The 20950-nt window shown below is 35.5% G+C and overlaps 1 protein-coding gene across 1 annotated transcript; it reads left to right on the top strand.

Moving 5' to 3' along the window:
* Nucleotides 1–4844: 4844 nt before the first annotated feature.
* Nucleotides 4845–12759, top strand: LOC135847849 (maltase A2-like). Its single transcript, XM_065367578.1, has 8 exons — nt 4845–5271; nt 5357–5517; nt 11006–11143; nt 11268–11509; nt 11592–11787; nt 11880–12102; nt 12338–12533; nt 12619–12759. Exons 1-5 carry the CDS (start codon nt 4935–4937, stop codon nt 11743–11745), a joined length of 1032 nt encoding a protein of 343 aa, XP_065223650.1. The 5' UTR covers nt 4845–4934; the 3' UTR covers nt 11746–11787; nt 11880–12102; nt 12338–12533; nt 12619–12759.
* Nucleotides 12760–20950: the final 8191 nt, after the last annotated feature.

The raw sequence follows: 20950 nt of genomic DNA, 5'->3' as shown, positions 1-20950 counted from the left end.
CCTACACGGGGGATAAGCAGTCGTTTTGGATGTAAATTTTGTGCAAATGGTTTCAGATCATGCTTTTTCCAAAAATCGCCGTCCCTTTCAAATCGGTTGCGGACACCCCGAGTGGTTCTTTTGCGCCTAACTATAAGTAGGTATCTACTCGTATAAATAGCCATCAAGGTTGATCGCGGAAAAAAATATCAGCAGGTTATGGTATAATTTTGTACAGACCTTCATTTTGAGTTGAGAGTAACTCGGGCAAAATTTTAGATTTTGAGGGGTCTCTGAAGGTGAAATGTGGATGAAGTTGGAAAGCTAAACTTCACTCTGTATACCTTAATTTCAACAGACTGCGTTGACTGAAGGTGATTTCAAGCCCTTCTGGAGTCTGTAACGACATTTTGGATATTCCAGTTCTTCGCAAAAACCTATTAAGGGTACAGTGTACCTGTCTAGCACCAGATAAATTCTTTCACCAGTCGAAATGTGCAGTACATGGAAATGATTATGTTCCCACAAGTAAAATATTTGAATGGCCCAGTTGAACTCGTCTCCTTTGAAATTTTAGGGTCAAAAAAACACTTAAAAACTGGGAATATAATTACAACAACCACAAAAAAAAAATGGAAAAAATGGAGGGCACCATTCATAAAGTCTAGAGTATCCACAAAACAACAATTCAAATGTGATACTCACAAATTTTTTTCAGTGTATTTTTGTGTATTTTTGCGATTTTTCGATATTCAAACCCCCATAAGTTTCCCCCATGTGAACCTCAGCAGCTAAAATTTTGGCTCATAATGTATTTTTTGATGCTCTATCCGCCTATGAAAAAATTTTTTTGATCGGCGTGTCACACCTTGGGTAGTTCCCTTGTCAGTCAGGTAATTTCCAAGAAAAATCAAATACATCGCCTGTTTAAATCCTAGTTCTGTATTCAAATTGACATTTTTCAAACAAGCAATAAGAACCTTAAAATAAAACCTTACTCTTGGTGAACATATTGTATCGTTTTCTTTCTGTTGTTCTGTTCCTAACTTACACCTGAGGCTTTTGTTCATCTTCGCATTTATGTGGGATTGTTAGGGTATGTACCTATCCATTGACTTGGACGCATTCAGTTCAGAAAAAAAGGGATTTTTTACATGGAAAGGTCATTATAATAGTCCAAGAGCTATACTACTGCGAATGAGCCCAAATAGGGTACATTTCCCCGTACCCCCCATTTTGGGAGGGGCGGTAAAAAGCACCTAGAAGGATAGTGCTAGGTTAGTGCTGGATAGTGCACGCATCCCCAACGTTAGTGCACACTTTCTTCACCCCCTTTTTTAAAAAAAATTGTGGGGGGGGGGGGGTACGGAGAAATGATTTTCAAAAAAAGGGGAAGAACGTTGTTGAAAGGGTTAGAACCCACATATGTAGTTCGATTCAGTTTCGTTAGTGCTGGTTAGTGCACACACTTATACAATTGAAGAGTGATATTCCAAAACTCGCTTTGTCCATTTTCACAACTTTTCAGGAGAGGTGAAAAACAGTTTCCCTTTAAACGGGTAAATTGGATTTTTAGGCGAGTTTATAGCACTTTATTTGGGTGGATTTATGATGTAGGAGTGTAGGTATACACTTCATCCACTAAATACTGCTGAAAAAAATTTCAATAAAAATGGACAAAGCGCGTTTTGGAACATTATTTTTTTTTAAATTTTTAGTGAATTGGCCATTTAGGTGAGTTAAAAACCTCATTTTGGTAGGTTGATGATGTAGGAATGTGAGTTAATACTTCATCTACCCGGTACCGCTGAAAACCCAACTTCGATAAAAATGGACAAAGCGAGTTTTGGAATATCACTCTTCAATTATTACCTCAATATTAATTAAATGAAATGAATAATTTTACACCCTATGGTCCAGTAAAATGAGCATCGAATAGGGAAAATCAAAGTGGAAATCTGATTTTCGGTATATTGGTCCATTTTGATGTATTGAAAACTAATCCGAGGAGTCCCCCACTGTACCGAGTGAGCTCCCCCCCCCCAAATCGGGGGTTTGGCCAAAACCTCGAATAGTACATATTGACTCTAGCGCAAAAATGGTTTTACAAAATGTTCTTCTACTTGTACGTCAAATTTCCCATCAGATGAGCCATTGATCAATTTTCCAGTCCCAAGGGTGGGGGGGGGCTACGGCGTTTCGAACATAAGGGGGTTTGGGATAGCTTCATAACGTTGATAGTTAATATTGATCGTAATATTTTTAATCATTCAAAAATGGCATGATGGTGATTCACTTTGTTTTTTTGAGGTACAGAGCGGACTATCAGTGTCACCCCTCCCACCTGCCCCTTACCATTTAGTTATTTGCCCATATAACGTACGTGAAGTGAATTGAAATGTACGAAAAAATGTAAAAATGTCGAATGGAATGTTAATACCAGTTTCAAACAGCAAACACCCATTTTAACGTAGAGTAATGAATTCTCCCTCTTTGTGGGTCCCAAGCCCCCTGCAACTTTTTCCTATCCATTTTTTTTAATATGGGTCAAATTGAAAAAATTGGGCAATTGTTCTGTTCTACTCGTAATTCATGTAATATTTGCCATAAAATGAACCTTCCTTCATATTTCACACCACTGAAGGGGCGGGGGGGGGTGAACCTAAATCATTGATTACCTATTACCTACCTACCTTCTCGTTCTCACAATGAAATTTCCAATTCAATCTTAATAGGAAGCGCAAAACTGTGAAATTAGGTAATTATAAATTGAATCAGTGGGAACAGAAAGGGACCAAGTCACATTTTTGGAAATTTTTTTTTCACGGATATAGGGGTTTCAAAGTACGGGGGATCGACTGGTGATGTCAGATTTCCGCAAAACTGCCGGGAAAGTGGTATTTGGGCGCAGAAAAAGGGCGGATCTGCATTTATGACTTTTTTGTAACATTTTTTAAATTCCTTGAAAAATAACTAACATTTTTGAGAAGACCTTTTTTTGAAATTTAAGTTAATCTCTGAACTGAAAAATGATGAAAAAATTAACAACTTCGGCAAAAAGTCTTATACCTCAAGGGGTTTTTGGTCAATTTAAACGAGATAGCAGTCTAAATGATGTACTTATTGTACTTAGATGTAGAATCAAGCCCCATTCGTGCCCGAGCAATTTCAAAAGAAATTTTGTCGATTGGGTGCAGAAAGGGTCTAAGTCCCATTTGTTTAGGCAGCAACAGCGCCGGCGCACGTGAATATTTTTTTTTCCTAAACAATGCTAAAAATTGTGTCTTGGGGTCTTCTTTCAATGACCTTAAGCATGTTTACCAAAAATTTTTGATTTTCAAATAAATCAGTTTTTTGTTATTCCTGAAGAGTGCGAAAGAGGAAATATTTCAATGTTTGGAAAACATTTTGAGTTATAACCTTTCACTAAAGTTGATGTGGAGGCGAAAGGAAGCGTCCAAAAAAAATGTCATAATAACAAAGTTGTAGAGAATTAAATTTCCAATCGACATAATATCGTTAGTTTTTTTCTAGAGTGCTTAGTTTTTGAGTTTTTCTCAAAAAACTAAAATTTCATTATATGTGCAAATTCATTTTTCTGAAAAGTGATCAATTTAAAAAAAAATTACCATTTGGTACAAACCAATAAAAAATGCACTCCTTGTGACTATTTCTAACTGACAAACATTCAAAACAATCAGAACTGTTTGTTAACACTTTGTGTGTATGAAATTTGCTCAAAGAAGGTGGAGTTTTTTGAGATGTACCCTTATAACTCCAAACAACTTGCAATGTTGTTAATTATAAGTTGATAAAAATAATGAATCAATTTTTCAAAAAAAAAAGAAAATCACTCTCCTGTATAATTTTACTTTTTTGAGATGTAACCTTGTTACTCCCGAGGTGCGACATGGGGTAAGTCTGAATAATTGAAAATTCAATAAAAGTGAATACTTGAGGTTTTACGTTTATATTTTAGGAATACTTATATACTTACCTATAATATCACTTTTACTGATCATTTCTTCTGAGGTAAAGAGCAGTTTGAAAAATACTGGGTACAATTTGAAATCAAAGTCAAAACAGCAACTAAAAAAGAACCAACCAAAGACCTGTAAAATGAAAATGAATCGCGAAAATTTTTATGCTGTGTTGAAGTAGGGGTAGTACCCTCAAGTTACCTCTGAGCCAATACACTATGCCTTAGGCTTGTAGGTAAGTATATTTGCTTCACTATGACAAACTGAATTGGAGCCATGTTCCTGTCATACCCTTTTATTTCGTGATATAGGTGCGATGCATTTTAATGAAATTTAATCCTCATTATACTACTGGATGATGGTGGAAATAATTGCACTTTCTCTTGTACTTATGGAATTCGAGTGTTCAATGATAATTCTTCAAATAAGAGTCATTGAGGATTTTCTCTGCTCAGCGTTTTGATGCAACGATGCTACATACCCGTACAATATGCATGCCATTGTACGGAATTAATTTTGGAATTATAACGATGTTGAATCTGTAAAGGTGTGTTTCACCTTGAAAATTTATCAACTACGATGTCGATACCTACTTCAGGATTTCTATAATTCTGACCATGATAAGCATTGGTGATGAAATGCACTTCATTTTTAAGATTCTACTATATCAACTTATGTACACATCAAGTAAAGATACGGTAACTCATTACAATAATACTTACCTAAACATAAAACTGCACTTCACAGCTTAAAAATATTTATAACTCGAAAACAAAATACCTATGTACTAGGTACCATCCCAGGATTAAAACGCAGAGAAAATCATTGAACATTCTATTTTTAAAATTATCAGTAAGCTCTCGAATTCGATTGTATAAAAGAAGGTATAATTATTTCCATGGTCATCATTCGGATTCATCAACTACTGTTCTTTTGAGCCACAGTGTCGCAATAATTTGTACAATTGTGAAACAAATGGAAATGAAATTCGTTCAAATCACTGTAACATTATCGTTTTTAATATCGAGTTACGGGGCTACAAAAAGAACTTGGTGGAAGCACGATCTCACATATGGTATCTTCCTGAAATCGTTCATGGATAGTAATGGAGATGGAATTGGAGATTTCAAAGGACTGATTTCCAAACTGGATTACATCGTCCATATTGGAATAAAAACTATCTGGTTGACGCCATTCTACTCTTCACCACAGGCTGATGGAGGCTATGATATATCTGATTTTTATGGGATCGATCCTATTTATGGTACAATGGAAGATTTTGAGGAATTTATGAAAGAAATGAAAAAACGAGGTAAATAATTACATAAATCTTCTATTCAAAGTTTGATTCGTGTACTATTAGGCCTAATGTGCTTTTAATGGGTGTATCACTACAGATCTCAACCTCGTCATGGATTTAGTAATTAATCACAGTAGTGACGAGCACGAATGGTTCGAAAAATCTGTAAATAGAATTGAGCCATATACCAACTACTATGTATGGGTTGATCCAAAACGGTACGATAGAAATGGAAATCCTATACCACCAAATAATTGGGTGAGTTACGTATATGGGAAGTAACAATTAACTCGCCATCGAACATTAAAAACGTGAACTGATGAAAAAAATAAACAGGGGAAAAAGTTTCAAAAACCAATAAAAATTACTACTACCCTGGGAAGGCAGCATTGTGAAAACGAAATGATTTCGTCTTCAATTTTCGTTACGTTTCGTTTGGTAATTTAAGAAAGCGTTTTTTGTTTTTTTCGTTTTTTTTTCTTTTTTTTTTCTTTTCCAGTTGCACTAGTTCCAGTCATCTAAAGATTAATTTTGCCCAAAAAAGTATAGAGAAATGAAAAAAACCATAGCCTAAATATTGTATTTTAAAACTACTAAAAATATGCAAAAAAAAACAATAACAATGAACAAATCATTAAAAAAAGTAAACCTACACAATGGTATCTAACAGATTTTTTCTTGAAAACATCACTACTTTTTTCACTAGGTAGGTACCTTTTTAGTTTTTATTTTCTTCAACCAAATTTTCAGGAAGCTCTCCACTCGACCTCTTCTGCACAAACAAAAAAAAATTAACAAAGTCAAATTTTTAGCAGGAAAAGTTTCACAAAAATTAAATTGCATAATCCTAACTCAAGGATTCAATATTGAAATTCACCAAACTTAGTTAAAAGCAGTAGTTCATTTTTTTACAAAATAGAATAGGTACAGCAAAATGAGAGTAAAAAAAGCACTGCATACATACTTTTCTACTTGAAAAAAGTATGATGAGGACAAGGGAGGGTGAGGTTGTCTAACACAGGACACAGACGACAATGTTGCTATTTTGTGGCTGCGGCATACCAAGTCGCGCTTCCTTTCCATTGCATTGGCAATATTAGCCAAGGGATGAAGTCACCAGGCGACAGGAATTTGTAGCTAGGTATCTGATGAAATGCTTTGACTTGAAATCGCACCTCGGGAGTAATAAGGTTACATCTCAAAAAAGTGAAATTTTACAGGAGAGTGATTTTCTTTTTTTTAAAACTTGATTCATTATTTTTATCAACTTGATATAGTGTAATATGCCTTCACCCTCTAGGTGGACATTCTTGGAAAGATTACCTGGTTAGGGGAATCGTCGTAACGTGGGAACTATCTGTACATAATTAGTATGTACATAAATCACATAAATCACTTGGTACGTGTATCTTTACACAATACACCCATTTTATACATAAATCTGTCAATCGTGTATAAAAGGGGTGAGCTCAGATCTTCTGGATCGTGGCTTCTCTGTATGAGAATTTGTCCAGGAGCCTCACTTGTTTTCTATCGTCTGCAGCGTAAGGTATCAAGTGGCATTGTGGCCTCATAGTGTCGAATTGAATGAATAATCTCCTTATGAGATACCAAAATTATAGATACCCACTTTGAACAAGGTAAAGATATTTAATTAATTACTCAATCGTCGGTAGAGTAATCAACGTAATTGTAATTATGATCTATCGCGATTTTATCTATCCATCTTTGCGGCTATCTGAGATGATTCTGGACATCATCAGGTAGAGCGTGTGTTACGTGTGTCGCTTTGTAAAGCAGCCACCGACAGCCACTGTTATTGGGGTAGGCTAAGGAAAAGAGGTGGTGTGACGACGGGCAGTGTTCGGTAAGTAGGTACTTACATGGTGGTGTCTCCACTGATTAGTTATAGTTAGCACAATTAATCAATATTACCATATTATATTCACGAGCCTAGGGCAAGGATCCTGACTCGTAGGTAGGTAGGATGATTAATACCTATTTCGCCTACCTATGTCATCTTCAGATGGTATAGATGTCCAATTGGACTACATGATCGGCAACAATCTTAAGGCAAGGATCTTAGATTGACATATTGAGATGGAGATCAAATATATTATAATTAAACACATTAATTATATAAATATTGATGTCTTCTGGTACAATAAAGAGTATCATCGGAATAATGATGTTAGGTGTTCATTTCATTATTATTCTAACCTTTAGTTGTTTTCGTAATATTGGATCGGATACCCATGTCTAGTGACATTAGGAGACATAGGCTAAATTCAACCCCCTTAGGTAGTTTCTCATGTATCCCCCTTTTTAGTAAACACGATTATCTGAATCATCCCTTCCCAGTAATTATCTATTTAACGATAACAAACTTATAATTAATTGTGAGGAACGAATAGCACATTATTTTAAAGATCTGGTATCCTACCTTCATTTAGCATAAGCACACTTTGAAAAATAAAATCTTAACGATGAAATATTTCAATGATTGGAAAACATTTTGAGTTATAACCTTTCATTAAAGTTGATGGGGAGGCGAAAGGAAGCGTCCAAAAAAATTTCATGTTAACAAAGTTGCACAGAATTAAATTTCCAATCGACGTAATGTCGTTAGTTTTTTTCTAGAGTGCTTAGTTTTTGAGTTTTTCTCAAAAAACTAAAATTTCATTACATGTATTGTGCAACTTCATTTTTCTGAAAAGTGATCAATTTAAAATGTTTTTTCTATTTGGTACAAACCAATAAAAAATGCACTCCTTGTGACTATTATTTTCTAACTGACAAACATTCAAAACAGTTTGTTAACACTTTGTATGTACAAAATTTGCTCAAAAAAAGTGGAGTTTTTTGAGATGTACCCTTATAACTCCAAACAACTTGCAATGTTGTTGGGATTTTGAGTTGGGTCATTTGCGTTTTTTACAAGATCTAGATAATGTATCCAACTCAAAGTGTTATTTTTGGTTGAGGGGAGTCATACAAACCCCAAAAATGAAAAAATGTCAGAATCATTTTTTTTTTTTAGATGTAACCTTATCACTCCCGAGGTGCGAAATATACACCAGGGGAAAGTCCCCTAAAAGTGCGCAGTCTCCTAATAGTGCGCAGTGCCATATCTCGCGATTGGCACCACTGAAAAAATCGTGAGTTAGTTCATTTGAAAGAGCGTGTCATGACGATTATTTTGATGTATCATACAAGCCATTTGGCTAAATTTTACGACTGCAAAGTCAAAAAATGTGAATTTCCGATTTCTGATATAATTTTATTTTGTGAAAAGTTAACAATTTGTATTGATCTCGTCGAATTGCAAAAATTTATGAACTATGTTATATTATATCATTTTGTAGGGAATTTTATCCTCTTTAATATGGTTGTAAGAGTTTGAAAATTCATCAATTCGTTTTCTTGAGAATAATTTTTAAAGAAAGAGAGAATATTTTTGAACTATGGGTTCCCAATAGTGCGCATCTTAGAAAACCTGTAAATACACTTGGGTTTTTCACTACTTGACTTTTGTTTTGATAGAATGGAGTGTTAGATACCTGTAAAAGGCTAAAGGGTATTAGTTTTCAGTGAAGAGACATTCCTAAGAGTGAAAGAACTTGAACAATGTGCTTTCTTTCCAGAAATGAGCTCACACATAACCCCTACTCATAGTAAAACTATTTTTGCAATTTTTGTCAAGTACTCATTTTTTTATATCTGTTCTCAGTGTTCTCGTAGTAATGAAACGTATTATTGTGATTTTTGTCAAGATTCAATTTTTTTGAAGTAAATTTACACATCGCGCACTATTAGGAACCCTACTGCGCACTTAAAGGCGCCCATGGCTCCTAATAGTGCGCATTTGACATTTTTTACTTAAGGTGTGATTTCTCAGTTCGTTTTCAATGAAAAATTTTGAAACTCTGGGATTATGTAGCTGAATGTTTGAGCTACAACATATCCAAAAATCACGATCCTAGGTGACTTTGCGGCGGAGCTACAGCGATTTAGGCAGTAGGTGCGCACTATTAGGGGACTTTCCCCCACCTATTGAGGGATGCGCGGTGCGGAGGGACATAGTAGGTGCTTTTTTGCCTTTTCTTGGTATTAGAAAGAATGCACTATTTCGTCATACTTACTGGTGAAATGTAAGGTGCACCGAGGCAAGTCAGAATGTTTTTTCGCAATTTCAACTTTGACCAGCTGTTACTCCCCTTCTAATGAACCAATATGAATCAAATTTATTACGTGGGTTCCCATAAGGGTTCTTAACCTATGGTGAAAATTTGAGTGCGATTGACACAGTAGCTTTTGCTCCGTGGAATAAATTATAAACCATTCTGACTGACCCCACATTGGGGGAAGTCAGAACAGGCTAAACTTTGCAGAGGCATAGCTCACAAACAGAGCGTTCTAGAAAAATTGCATAGAGAATTAATTCTCTTTGAGATCACTCTCACCAGATTTTCACTAGGGTGCATGGTTCGTTTGCTATATGCAAAAAACTATGAGATAGAAAGTCTGTATTTGAAAGAAATTCAAAACAACCTCAAAAGAACAACAAAATACAATTGAACCAAAGACATCTAAAATGAAAGTGGATCGCGAAAATTTTTACACTCTGATGAAGTATGGGTACTGGGTAGTACCCTCAAGTCACCTTAGTAGCACTTCGCCAGATATAAACCTCTAGGAGCTAGAGTAAGTTTTCTAACTTACCCCGAATTCTGACTTCCCCCAGTGCACCTTACCTCAATGTACTTCTCGTTCCAACCTATTTTTTGTTCCTTTTTTTGACATTCATCATTACAGCGCTGCCATGTAATAAAAAAAGTAAAACGAAAAAATTATTTCGTTTAACCTTATGTGTCTTTTAACTACAAAAATTTCGATTTTTTTCGTTTTTTGATTTCGATAAAATAACATTTTCACAACACTGTGGGAAGGGGAGATGATCGGATCAGGAAAACATTAATTATAAATCAACTCGAAAAAACGTAGGTATTTGAAACACAAAAAAATACATTTTGTTCACCTCTCCCTTACAGAAATTCACAACCTTGAAAACTCATTTGAAATTCAACACCATTGAGGAAAGATCCATTTGGAGTTTTCATTTCGAAAAATTAATTAGCAATCATAATCGAAAACAATCACTGAAAATCATGAAAGAATGCATTTGAAATCACCAAGTACAAAGAAATTCATCACTGGGTAATTCAAAATCAAATCCTAAATCACCATGAAAAAATTCATCCGAAATTTCCACAAAAAAAGTATTCAAAATGGCAGCGAAAAATGTGTGTGAAATTATACATCGAAATCATCACGAAACATTCACTCAGAAAAATCATGAAAAAAATTCTAAATCAGACCTAATATAATCAAAATGGGGAACACCTGATTAGATCTGACCAGAAATCAACCTGAACAGACCTGATTTCTATCAGACCAGGCCAGATCTGATCGGATCTGGGCCTACCAGCCTCCGATCAAAGTAGATCTGTTCAGGCCTGATCGTTTTTCTCTGGAAAGTGACGTCCCGTGAACTCAAGGATCAACCAGGTTCGGATTTGGGACCAATTCATTATTATTCTCACTGATGATTTTCTAGCCCAGTCATATCGAGAGAGTTTTCCCCAGAAAATTACAATTTCAAAATAATTATGCAGATTATTGCCAGGAACAAAAACACAATTTAATTTTGTTCATAATGCAATTAATTATTTCGATGATGTTACAGAGCAGTGTATTCAACCTCGAAACACCCAGCTCAGCTTGGACTTGGAATGAAAAAAGGAAGCAATTTTACCTGCATCAGTTTCACGCGAAACAGCCAGATTTCAATTTACGTAACGAACAACTGAAAACTGAACTAAAAGTATGTGCCCACCTCACAAAATTACATTCTGAGTGCCTATATTTTCTAACCACAATCTGCTTACTGGAAGATTATTCATGAATCATGATCAAACACTGAAAATTTGTTGTGGTGCCTATTCCAGAATATGATTAAATTTTGGCTGGACAAAGGTGTTGCTGCTTTTCGATTAGATGCTACAGAATTCCTCATGGAAGATCCCTTACTTCGAGATGATATTGACGCAGAATCGATCACAAAAGTAATACAAGGAGAGGAAGAAACAGAAACTCCTCGACTTCATCATGCGGATACTTTCAAATTCTTGCATGAATTACGCATGTTTTTCAGACAGTACGATCATGAAAATAAGAAACAACGTGAAACGTGAGTACAAATTCAAAAAATCCATCGATATGATCAGATTTTTCCAAAAAAAAAAATAATGTGACCTGACATTACTAATTAGGGCTGGATTTAGTGAAGTTTACGCTACGATAAATACCAAAATGAGATACTACGGAACGAAGAGTGCCCCAGTGATGCATTACCCATATAATTATCTACTAACAATGCTCAGAAAGTATTTAGATGCCGAACAGATGATGCAATTTTTGAACTAATGGATTGAAAAATTACCCAAAGGAGCGACCTCGAATTGGGCGGTAAAATATCTTTGAAAAATTTCATCACCTCCTGTATCGCTTCACAAAATGATTGCGGCCCTCTTCATTTAATGAATTTTTTATGTCAACAGTTGGGAAACCACGATATCGGACGGATTTTCTACTATTTCAATAAGGAATATAATTCAATCTTATTGACTATCGTTACCATGTTACCTGGAGCTGCTTTAATTTGGTACGGAGAAGAGACCAGTCAAGAACTGTTCGATTTTTCACCACACCCTGACAAGAATCTGTTGTTTGAAAGAGATCATTTTCGTTTACCTATGCAATGGGACGATTCCTTGAATGCGGGTCAGTTAAATTTTCTGTTATGGTCGATAGTCAGAATTTAATTTTTTGTTTCGTTGAGTGAGTGTATTCATTTGGTACTCGAATCACCGCCCATCAATTTGAATTCATAATTTCTATCTAATGAATGCATATTTGTATTTTTTGATTATTCCACTTTACATGTTTGGGATGTTGAAATGTGGTAGGCAACCAGCAAAGAGTCCACTTTAATTTCAAATCAAATTTTTCATGACAGGTTTCACTTCTGGAGACAAACCATGGGTACCAGTACATCCCAGTTATTATAGGTCGAATGTGAAAGAACAATTAGCCAATACAAACAGTACACTGTACTATTTCAAAGATCTAGTTTCTCTTCGAAAAACTGACACACTAAAATTTGCCGATTTGAAAATGTACGCGATTTCTAAATGGGTACTGGCTGTTACACGGTAATTAAACCTCGATTAGGTGCTTAATACTTTAAAAATAATACTTTGATGAAAAATTTCACTCGACATGAACATAATTTTACAGAACTTTTCGTCAATCAAAATACGTTATTGTATTAAATCTGGGTACCGAGCCTCATCCTGCTAATTTACATGCTGAAATCGCTAATTTACCAACAAATCTGGAGGTGGTAGCAGCAAGTTCGAATTCTGGATACAGTAAAGGGTATGCTATAAATCACAATATGTGCCTACATCAACTTTTTGAATAAAATGCCTACTTTTCTGGAAGGTTCTGATGATGAAGACATTATTTTTCAGAGAAAAATTCAATACGATTTTGAATCATCGAAACCTATCAATGTTGAGACCACATTCCAGCATAGTGCTGTCCATATGAGAATGCCAAAAATGGTGCCACTTTATGGCGAAATGTTGATGATGCAGACACTTATTTTTTTCCTAGCATGTGGCTGCACTGAGCATTTAGTTTATACTCTCATCACTGCAACGGATAGCGTTGTTGTCGCGTTTGTTTTTCAGTTTTCTTTATGTTTTTCGTAATTTTTTTATTTTAAATGAATTCCCTTCTCTCGCAAAAAAAACACATTTAAAACACAGAGTATACAGAATAATAATTTATTGATTTTACTAACAATAACATTAACATCATTTATAACAATTTTAATGAATTTGTTTAAAAAAAAAAAATACATAGGTATCACAATTTTAATTTTACTAGTAAATTAAAATTAAACGTTATGAACAATTTGAGCTGAAACTTGACAACATTTTTTAAATTTTCAAAAAAGGTGTCATTCCACCAATCAAAATAATACCTAATTATTTCGACAAAAATATGTATTTTTATAAATATTTATGAAATTAAATTATGAACAAGAACAATTTTTGTCCTTATTTCCGATATTATTGAAAAAGGTGTTATTTTGTGAGGTTGTGACCTATGTAATTGGTTCATATTTCAACAAAAACACAAATTAACAAAATTGGTGAATTTTTTTTCTAAAATTTAAGAAAAAAAAATGTTTTGCTCAAACTTATTGAGAAGAAGAACATATGTATTACAATATTTTCCAATTTCAGAAATAGATACGCTAAGCGAAGTTAGAGAAAAATGTTTCGAAAATGTATAGGTATTGATTCAAGTTCTAATAGTAAATCAGGGTTTAATGGTGGTTGAGTGCTTGCATAAATTTATCTGTAGCCGAGGCGTGAATCATATAATTTTTTTCAACTTTCTTGTTGGCTTTTTCTCAAGTAAAGTGCATCACTCTACCGGTGGTTCAGACCTTTTATTTTTAAAAAAAATCACCTAAAACAAAACACTGCTTTCACTCATATCTCCTTAACACCAACCTCACTCCGCACCGCGAACCACCTCACGCTCACTTCACCTAAAAAAAAAGTACTCAAACTCCTGGACCCACAAAAAACCTGAAAACCAACCAGCCAACGATGGGGGAACCTCACGCAGCTAGGGAATCCAGCGGCCCGGGGAAGAGGTGCGGAGGATTTTTATTTATTTATTTTAGCTACACACCTCTACCCACAATAGTAAACTACATAAATACAGCTAAATGGGCAATGCTACATAATTATATGTATATGTAGGTACCTCTAATAGTGTGACACCAGTTTTTGACACACGGCGGAACATTAATTTTTTTATCTTTCTTAAATTTAATTGAGGACAGGATTGGCAAAGAATTATTCCATGTTTGATGGTGTCCGGAATTTCTTGAAACAGCCTCCCTCAGCAACTTTCCCTTGCTGTCATGGGGCATGGGGCTTTAAAAAGCTGCTGTTGACACTGTCAAATAACTTATCGAAAAAATTCAAGAAACGCGCAGTTTGGGCTGCTTCTGCTGGTGACAGTTTACTTTTATCTGAAAATAAAATCAAAGTCAAGTATATTGTAAATGATATTTGCACTCATACAACGTAGATACCAACCTGCACAAAATTTCATCGTGGAGGCAACTTTGTGTGAAAATATTCGGGCAGAATGGCTCACTTTCATTTTTTTCAATTTGTGCTTATACACATGCTCATCAGTGAGCTTACTTAACATTCAAAATTCATCGTCGTCAGGAGTATCTATTAGTTCATATAACTGGTGAATATGTGCCCATGATGCACTCATCTCAGTTTTTTTTTTGAAACTGTAGAATTTGGTGCGCTTGCAGAAGTTGATGGTGCTGTAGTAGCTTGAGGTAAGGTGCACCAGGGCAAGTCAGAATGATTTTTCGCAATTTCAACTTTGACCAGCTGTTACTCCCCTTCTAATGAACCAATATGGATCAAATTTATTATGTAGGTTCCCATAAGGGTTCTTAACCTATGGTAAAAATTTGAGCGCGATTGGCACAGTAGCTTTCGCTCAGTGGAATAAAATATAAACTGTCCTGACTTACCCCAATTGGGGGAAGTCAGAACAGGCTAAACTTTGCAGAGGTGTAGATCACAAACCGAGCATCCTAGAAAAATTGCATAAAACAAAATTGTAGAAAATTTAATTCTCTTTGAGATCACTCTCATCAGATTTTCACTAGGACGCACGGTTCGTCCGCTATATGCGAAAAACTAAGATATAGAAAGTCTGTATTTTAGACCAAATTCAAAATAAGTTCAAAACAACAACAAAATACAATTGAACCAAAGACATCTAAAATGAAACTGAATCGCGAAAATTTTTATGCCGTGATGAAGTAGGGGTAGTACCCTCAAGTCACCTTTAGTAGCACTTCACCAGATATAAACCTCTAGGCGCTAGAGCAAGTTTTCTAACTTACCCCGAATTCCAACTTCCCCCGGTGCACCTTAATTGAGTTTTTGACAAGTTAGAAGTAGATGGCACTGTTGCAAATCGAGGTAATGCGGTTTTAGACGAGGAAGGCAACACTTCTGTTCGAACAGAATCAATATTTTCCTTATTTCCATCATACTTTCGTTTCCTTTTCACAGACTGGTTGATGGGCACTGGAGCCTTTGCGGATGTGTTTACCTTCACCTCAACAGGAATTTCCATCTCAAACGTGACTGCATCAGATTCAATAAAATTGTTTCGGATGCATTTGAGGAGATGCAGTGGGTCATATAGTGGAATGATTTCCCTGCCATTCACATAATACCCTAGAGATCTATATTCTTTCTCTTGCCTCAGATAATCTGCTTCTGATTCTTGCTTAAGTTCATTGATGCATTTCATGTTCACCATCAACTGGTCGCAAACAGTTGCTACCAGGTTTAATCCAATATCTTGGGCATACATGATATTTTCTACAACTTTGTGTTTCAATGTTACATTCTCCATGCCGCTTTCCACAAAATAATATGATATTGGCTGTTTCCATTTTTTGCACACACCACGCAGCATGAATGTGGTGCAATGGTCAGCAAATTTTGGCTCCCTTCTGTCGCCAACATCAACGAAGCCTATTATTTTGTCTCGCCTCTTATCATAAAACAAATTAGGCTTGATACTTATCTCATCGAATATCAAGGTGCAGAGCTTATTTTGATCATGCATCCTCTCAACACTGTGAGTAAGTACCTTACGAATGCCTTTGTTGATGGAACTTTTCGAAGTACATTTAAGATCGTTTTTTTGCTAGGTAAAACAAAAGTTTGTTGGAGCATTCTATAAAGTTTTGGACCGTGCTTATACATATTCAAAGCTAACAATTTATCTTCCACAGTATAGCGTCAGCCTTTTTTAGCTCTCCCATGGCATCATAGCTGCAATATAAAAAAAATTTTTGTTGTTTGATTTAATGTTGATTTTTTGAACACATTTTTCAATTTTTTTTTTCAGAAGATTTTGAGCAGCTTTCAGTCGTTTTTTAATGAATCGTTAGTTTTCACACATCTGTATGCAATTTTTTCCATCGATTTCGTCATATTATACATTTTTAGTGTTTGAGGTGCCAACTGTGCTTTTCTAGTGACCCTAACACCTGCTAACAGTGGAATTTTCTTGCAAATATCTGTAAAAGGAGACAATTTGATGATATAAATTTCGAGAGTGACGTTGAGTGCTTAGAGAGCTGCGACAATTATGAATTTTTACTGAATCCCCCCCAACCACTTTTCCCCCAAAGAATTTGAATAGAACGGGTACATAATACCTTTAAAAGTGAAATAACTAGAAAAATTTGATTTAGTTCCCTCCGAAAAGTAATTCCAAAAATTTTTTCACAAAATTTACCAAAAAAAACAGAATTCTTGTTTAAGAAAAAAACAGTAATGTTTTTTGAAAAAAAAGAGCTTTATAGCAATTTTTCTGCTTAATTTTTAAGAAAAAAGAGACATGAGCTTGATTTGGGGCCATGGGTAAGTTTTTCAATTTTTTAAATAACAATTTTTTTTGTAATCTGTTGCAAGGTGGGTGTGGTGGTGGAATTTTGTTGGCCCAATATTTTTTAAAATTTATGCAACAATGTTTCATCAAAATTTCAAAAATCCAAGGACAGAGGCATTTTACCTATTTTACCTGTGAATTCCATAATATGCCATTTTTTTTGTAAAAATTTCGATTTTTGTATCAATAATATTAGGTACGTACGAAGTTACACATTTTTTTGCTTTTTGCAAAAAAAAAAAAATTAAAAATGTTATCGTCTCTCCAAAAATTGTCAATTTTATTTTTAAGAAAAATTGAAGGGTTCAGTTCCAAGTCGGCCAGTCGGGCCAGTCCATTTTCATCATTTTTGAGTTAGCAGTGCCATCTGGTGGTACAGGTCGGTTAACACCTTTACCACCTTGTCCCAACCCCTGGCGTTACTTTTTTTGCTCAGGAGCGCTGTTTTGCCGGCTTTAAAAAAAAGCTGATTATTCCAAAGTGGCCTAAATCATACATTTTTTATGAATATTTGTATACAAGTACAGTTTTTCAGAAGTTTTTCAATGATTTTTGAGTGAAGGCGTTTTCACATGTATTATTCATCATGGTATGTACAAATAGGTGCTTTGAATGAAATTGTTTCAGAAATGTATTAAATTAATGATTCGTGAATTTTTTTTTGAAAAAACGCATTTTTCAGCTCTTTTTCGAAATTTTTAACATCAGATAATTCCAAAGTGGCCTAAGTCCACTTTTTCTGACTCTTTGACGTGCTCTGGAGCTGAAAATACTTACGCAAAATTAAAAAAATACCAATACGGTACTTCAAAGCAGAAAGATCAAGCTTCAGCTTCACAACCATATAATCACATCGTTTATTATTGAAGCGGAAGGGCAAGAAAAACAGTTATTTGCGTTTTTCTCAAAACGGAAAAAATGGACTTAGGCCGACTTGGAACTGAACCCTTCAATTGCAAAAATGTTCCTTTTTTCAAAATTTACCATACACCTTTACATTTTGAAAATACTTATAGGCCAGTCGGTATAGCACTTTTTGGGGGTAAACCCAAACAAAATTGCCACAAAAGATTTTTTTGCTTTAAAATGTCTAGGATGGTGTCCTAAACAACATATCCGGAGCCGCCCCCGATCCACCTGGTGCGTCCCCCCTACAGTGGATTTTAGCCCCCCAAAACACGTTTTTCACCATTTTCTCCCCCACATTGCATTTTAGCAAAAAATATGTGGTGAGACAAAAGAATCTACGTCAAATTTCCGATCTAATGATGTATCAACTTTCCTTGTACGTTCAAGGGGGGGTGGAACTACAGCCATTCAAAAAAGAGGAGTTTCCTGAAAAATACATAAAGCCTATGGGCTTCTAACAGGGGTGAAATGGTCTCGGAAAGCGTTCGAGTTGATATTAGCATGGAAGGTGAGTACCATTGAGACACTTCCGCATGAAAAATTTCAGATCAACACCCCCTCCCCTTTCAATAACACTTTTCTCAGCCCCATTTTAACCAATTTTGAAAATTTTTCAGTATGTTATGGACATCCTTAGGAGGTACCCTCACAAAAATTTTCAACCACCTCCCCTCATATGTACCCCTCAAAATGACTTAAGAATGTGTCGTAAGGGGGTCGGGGTAAAATGGGAATTTTGGGGGAAATAACCAAGTATTAATGAATAGGATGTCGTTTTCTTATGATTCGATACCGCTGAGCACGAATATGACGTCAGATTTTTTGCTACTCTCATCTAGCCCTCTCCAGAGCACTTGGCCCCCTAAAATTTGACTATTGTTTTATTAAGTTTAAAACGCCATTTTGAGGGGTAAATATGAGGGGAGACGGCTGAAAATTTTTGTGAGGGTACCTCCTAAGGATGTCCACAACATACTGAAAAATTTTCAAAATCGGTTACAATGGGGCTGAGAAAAGTGTTATTGAAATTTCAGAAAACGGAGGTTCCTCAAAAAGGGGAGGGGGTGTTGATCTGAAATTTTTCATGCGGAAGTGTCTTAATGGTACTCACCTTCCATACTAATATCAACTCGAACGCTTTTGGAGACCATTTCACCACTGCTTGAGCTCTTCGAATGCGCGCTCCGCATCCTCAGTCCAAACAAGAGGTGTCTTATCATTCTTCTTGTTGGTACAGATGATAGCTTGGACTCGCCGCTGGATGTCTGCGATGTTTGGCAGACAACGTCAGTAAAAACCCAGCATTCCTATAAAACGTCTTAGGCTGGATACATCGCTTGGCTTCGGATAGTTGACAATGGGCTCAACTCGGCTTGGAGATGGACGGATCCCAGCTTCGTCAACATGGTATCCGAGGAACTCGATGCTATTCTGCGCATAAACGCATTTTCCGGCACTGAGAGTGAGTCCAGCTTGAGATAGGCACTGAAGCACTTGCTGTACGTGCTCGTGATGTTCCTCCATGGAATTTGAGGCAATCAAAACGTCATCAATATAGACGTAGGCAAATGGTAGGCCTCTCAGCAATCTGTCCATAAAACGCTGGAACGTTTGAGCAGCATTTTTCAGGCCAAACGGCATGAACGGAAATTCAAATAATCCGAATGGCGTGATTACAGCTGTCTTCTCAATATCGCTAGCTGCCATTGGAATGTGGTAATAGGCACGCATGATATCCAGGGGTGCTAACCGTAACCGCAAAAAACTGAAAACCTAAACCGAAACCCAAACAAGAACCTAATTTTAGCCATTTTCAAACCCTAACTGAAAACAAAAACTGAAATTTCATAAGTTTTTTAAAAACCCTAAAAAACCATAACAATAATAATGAAGCAGAGTGAGTGAAACCAAAACCTAAACCGATATAATTTATTTCGGTTTTTTTCGGTTTTCAGTTTGGGTTTTTTCAGTTTTTTCAATTTGTTTGGGGGGATTTTTTCACATTTTCGACTTTTGAGACTCGAAATCCGGGGAAATTGATAAATTTAATGAACCTATCAAATTGGGTCCTTGGTTGTTGTTGTTGACTTGTTGCTTTTTGGGTTGTTAAATCGCTTGGTGTTTTGAGATTGAGAAATTTTGAAAAAATTTTTAAAAAATACTTACCGAAACTGAAATTTTGAATTTTAAAACCAAAACCGAAACAAAAACCGAAAAATGTCAACGAAAAAATTGGAGTGAAACCGTAACCTTAATAAAAATAATTAAGGTTAGCACCCCTGATGATATCCAGCTTCGTGAACACTTTGGCACTAGACGTTAAAGTGCACTAGTTTTTTTTTCCGGTGCAAAAACTCGGAAGCCGTCGGGTATTGTCGGCGGTACTTCGTTCAACTTGTTCTATTTCTCTAGTGTGATAACTGATAACTCTCCAACTCTGTTCTGCTTTATAAAGGTGAAAATATAAAATAACATTATGTACTACATAATATGATTACTTATTCAGAATTTTCCATAATATTAATCGTTATATGGATCAATTATCATCATTTCAAGGTGTTTTTTTAATAAAGTTAAGCCTGATAGTGTTGATACATAAACATAACTATCGTTCATCAACTGAACTGATCATACTCCACGAAACATACTATGTACGCAAATTTGGTATATATGAGTTGAAAAACAATTGTCAAAAGCTCGGAAATACGTAATAATCTACTTAATTCAACTTGTTTACTGTTTTTTCATATTTTCTTTCTCAGTTCGCGGTGATTTTGCCAATAATCTTCGCCTCTGTACGTAGTGACAGTGGTTTTTCAATCCACATCAACTATCAAGTAAGTTCATACGAACATCATTAGTATTAGGCTTTAGTTTTGGATCAAGAAACCGAAAAATACTTGACATCAAAAATTTGAATTTGAAAAACTAGTGTCGGGAAGATTATCATCAAATAAAAATAATAAAATCATCACACTGACAAAACATTGGGAGCCTTCGGGAACTGGGAAGAACAGAAAGATGACGAACTGACGATCAAATGATAAATACAAGTTGAACGAAGTACCGCCGGCAATACCCGACGGCTTCCGAGTTTTTGCACCGGAAAAAAAAACTAGTGCACTTT

Source organism: Planococcus citri, chromosome 5, assembly GCF_950023065.1.
Source record: "Planococcus citri chromosome 5, ihPlaCitr1.1, whole genome shotgun sequence".
Taxonomy (NCBI): Eukaryota; Metazoa; Arthropoda; class Insecta; order Hemiptera; family Pseudococcidae; genus Planococcus; species Planococcus citri.
Note: the sequence above shows the minus strand (reverse complement) of the source record. Positions and strands in the feature narration are given on the sequence as shown.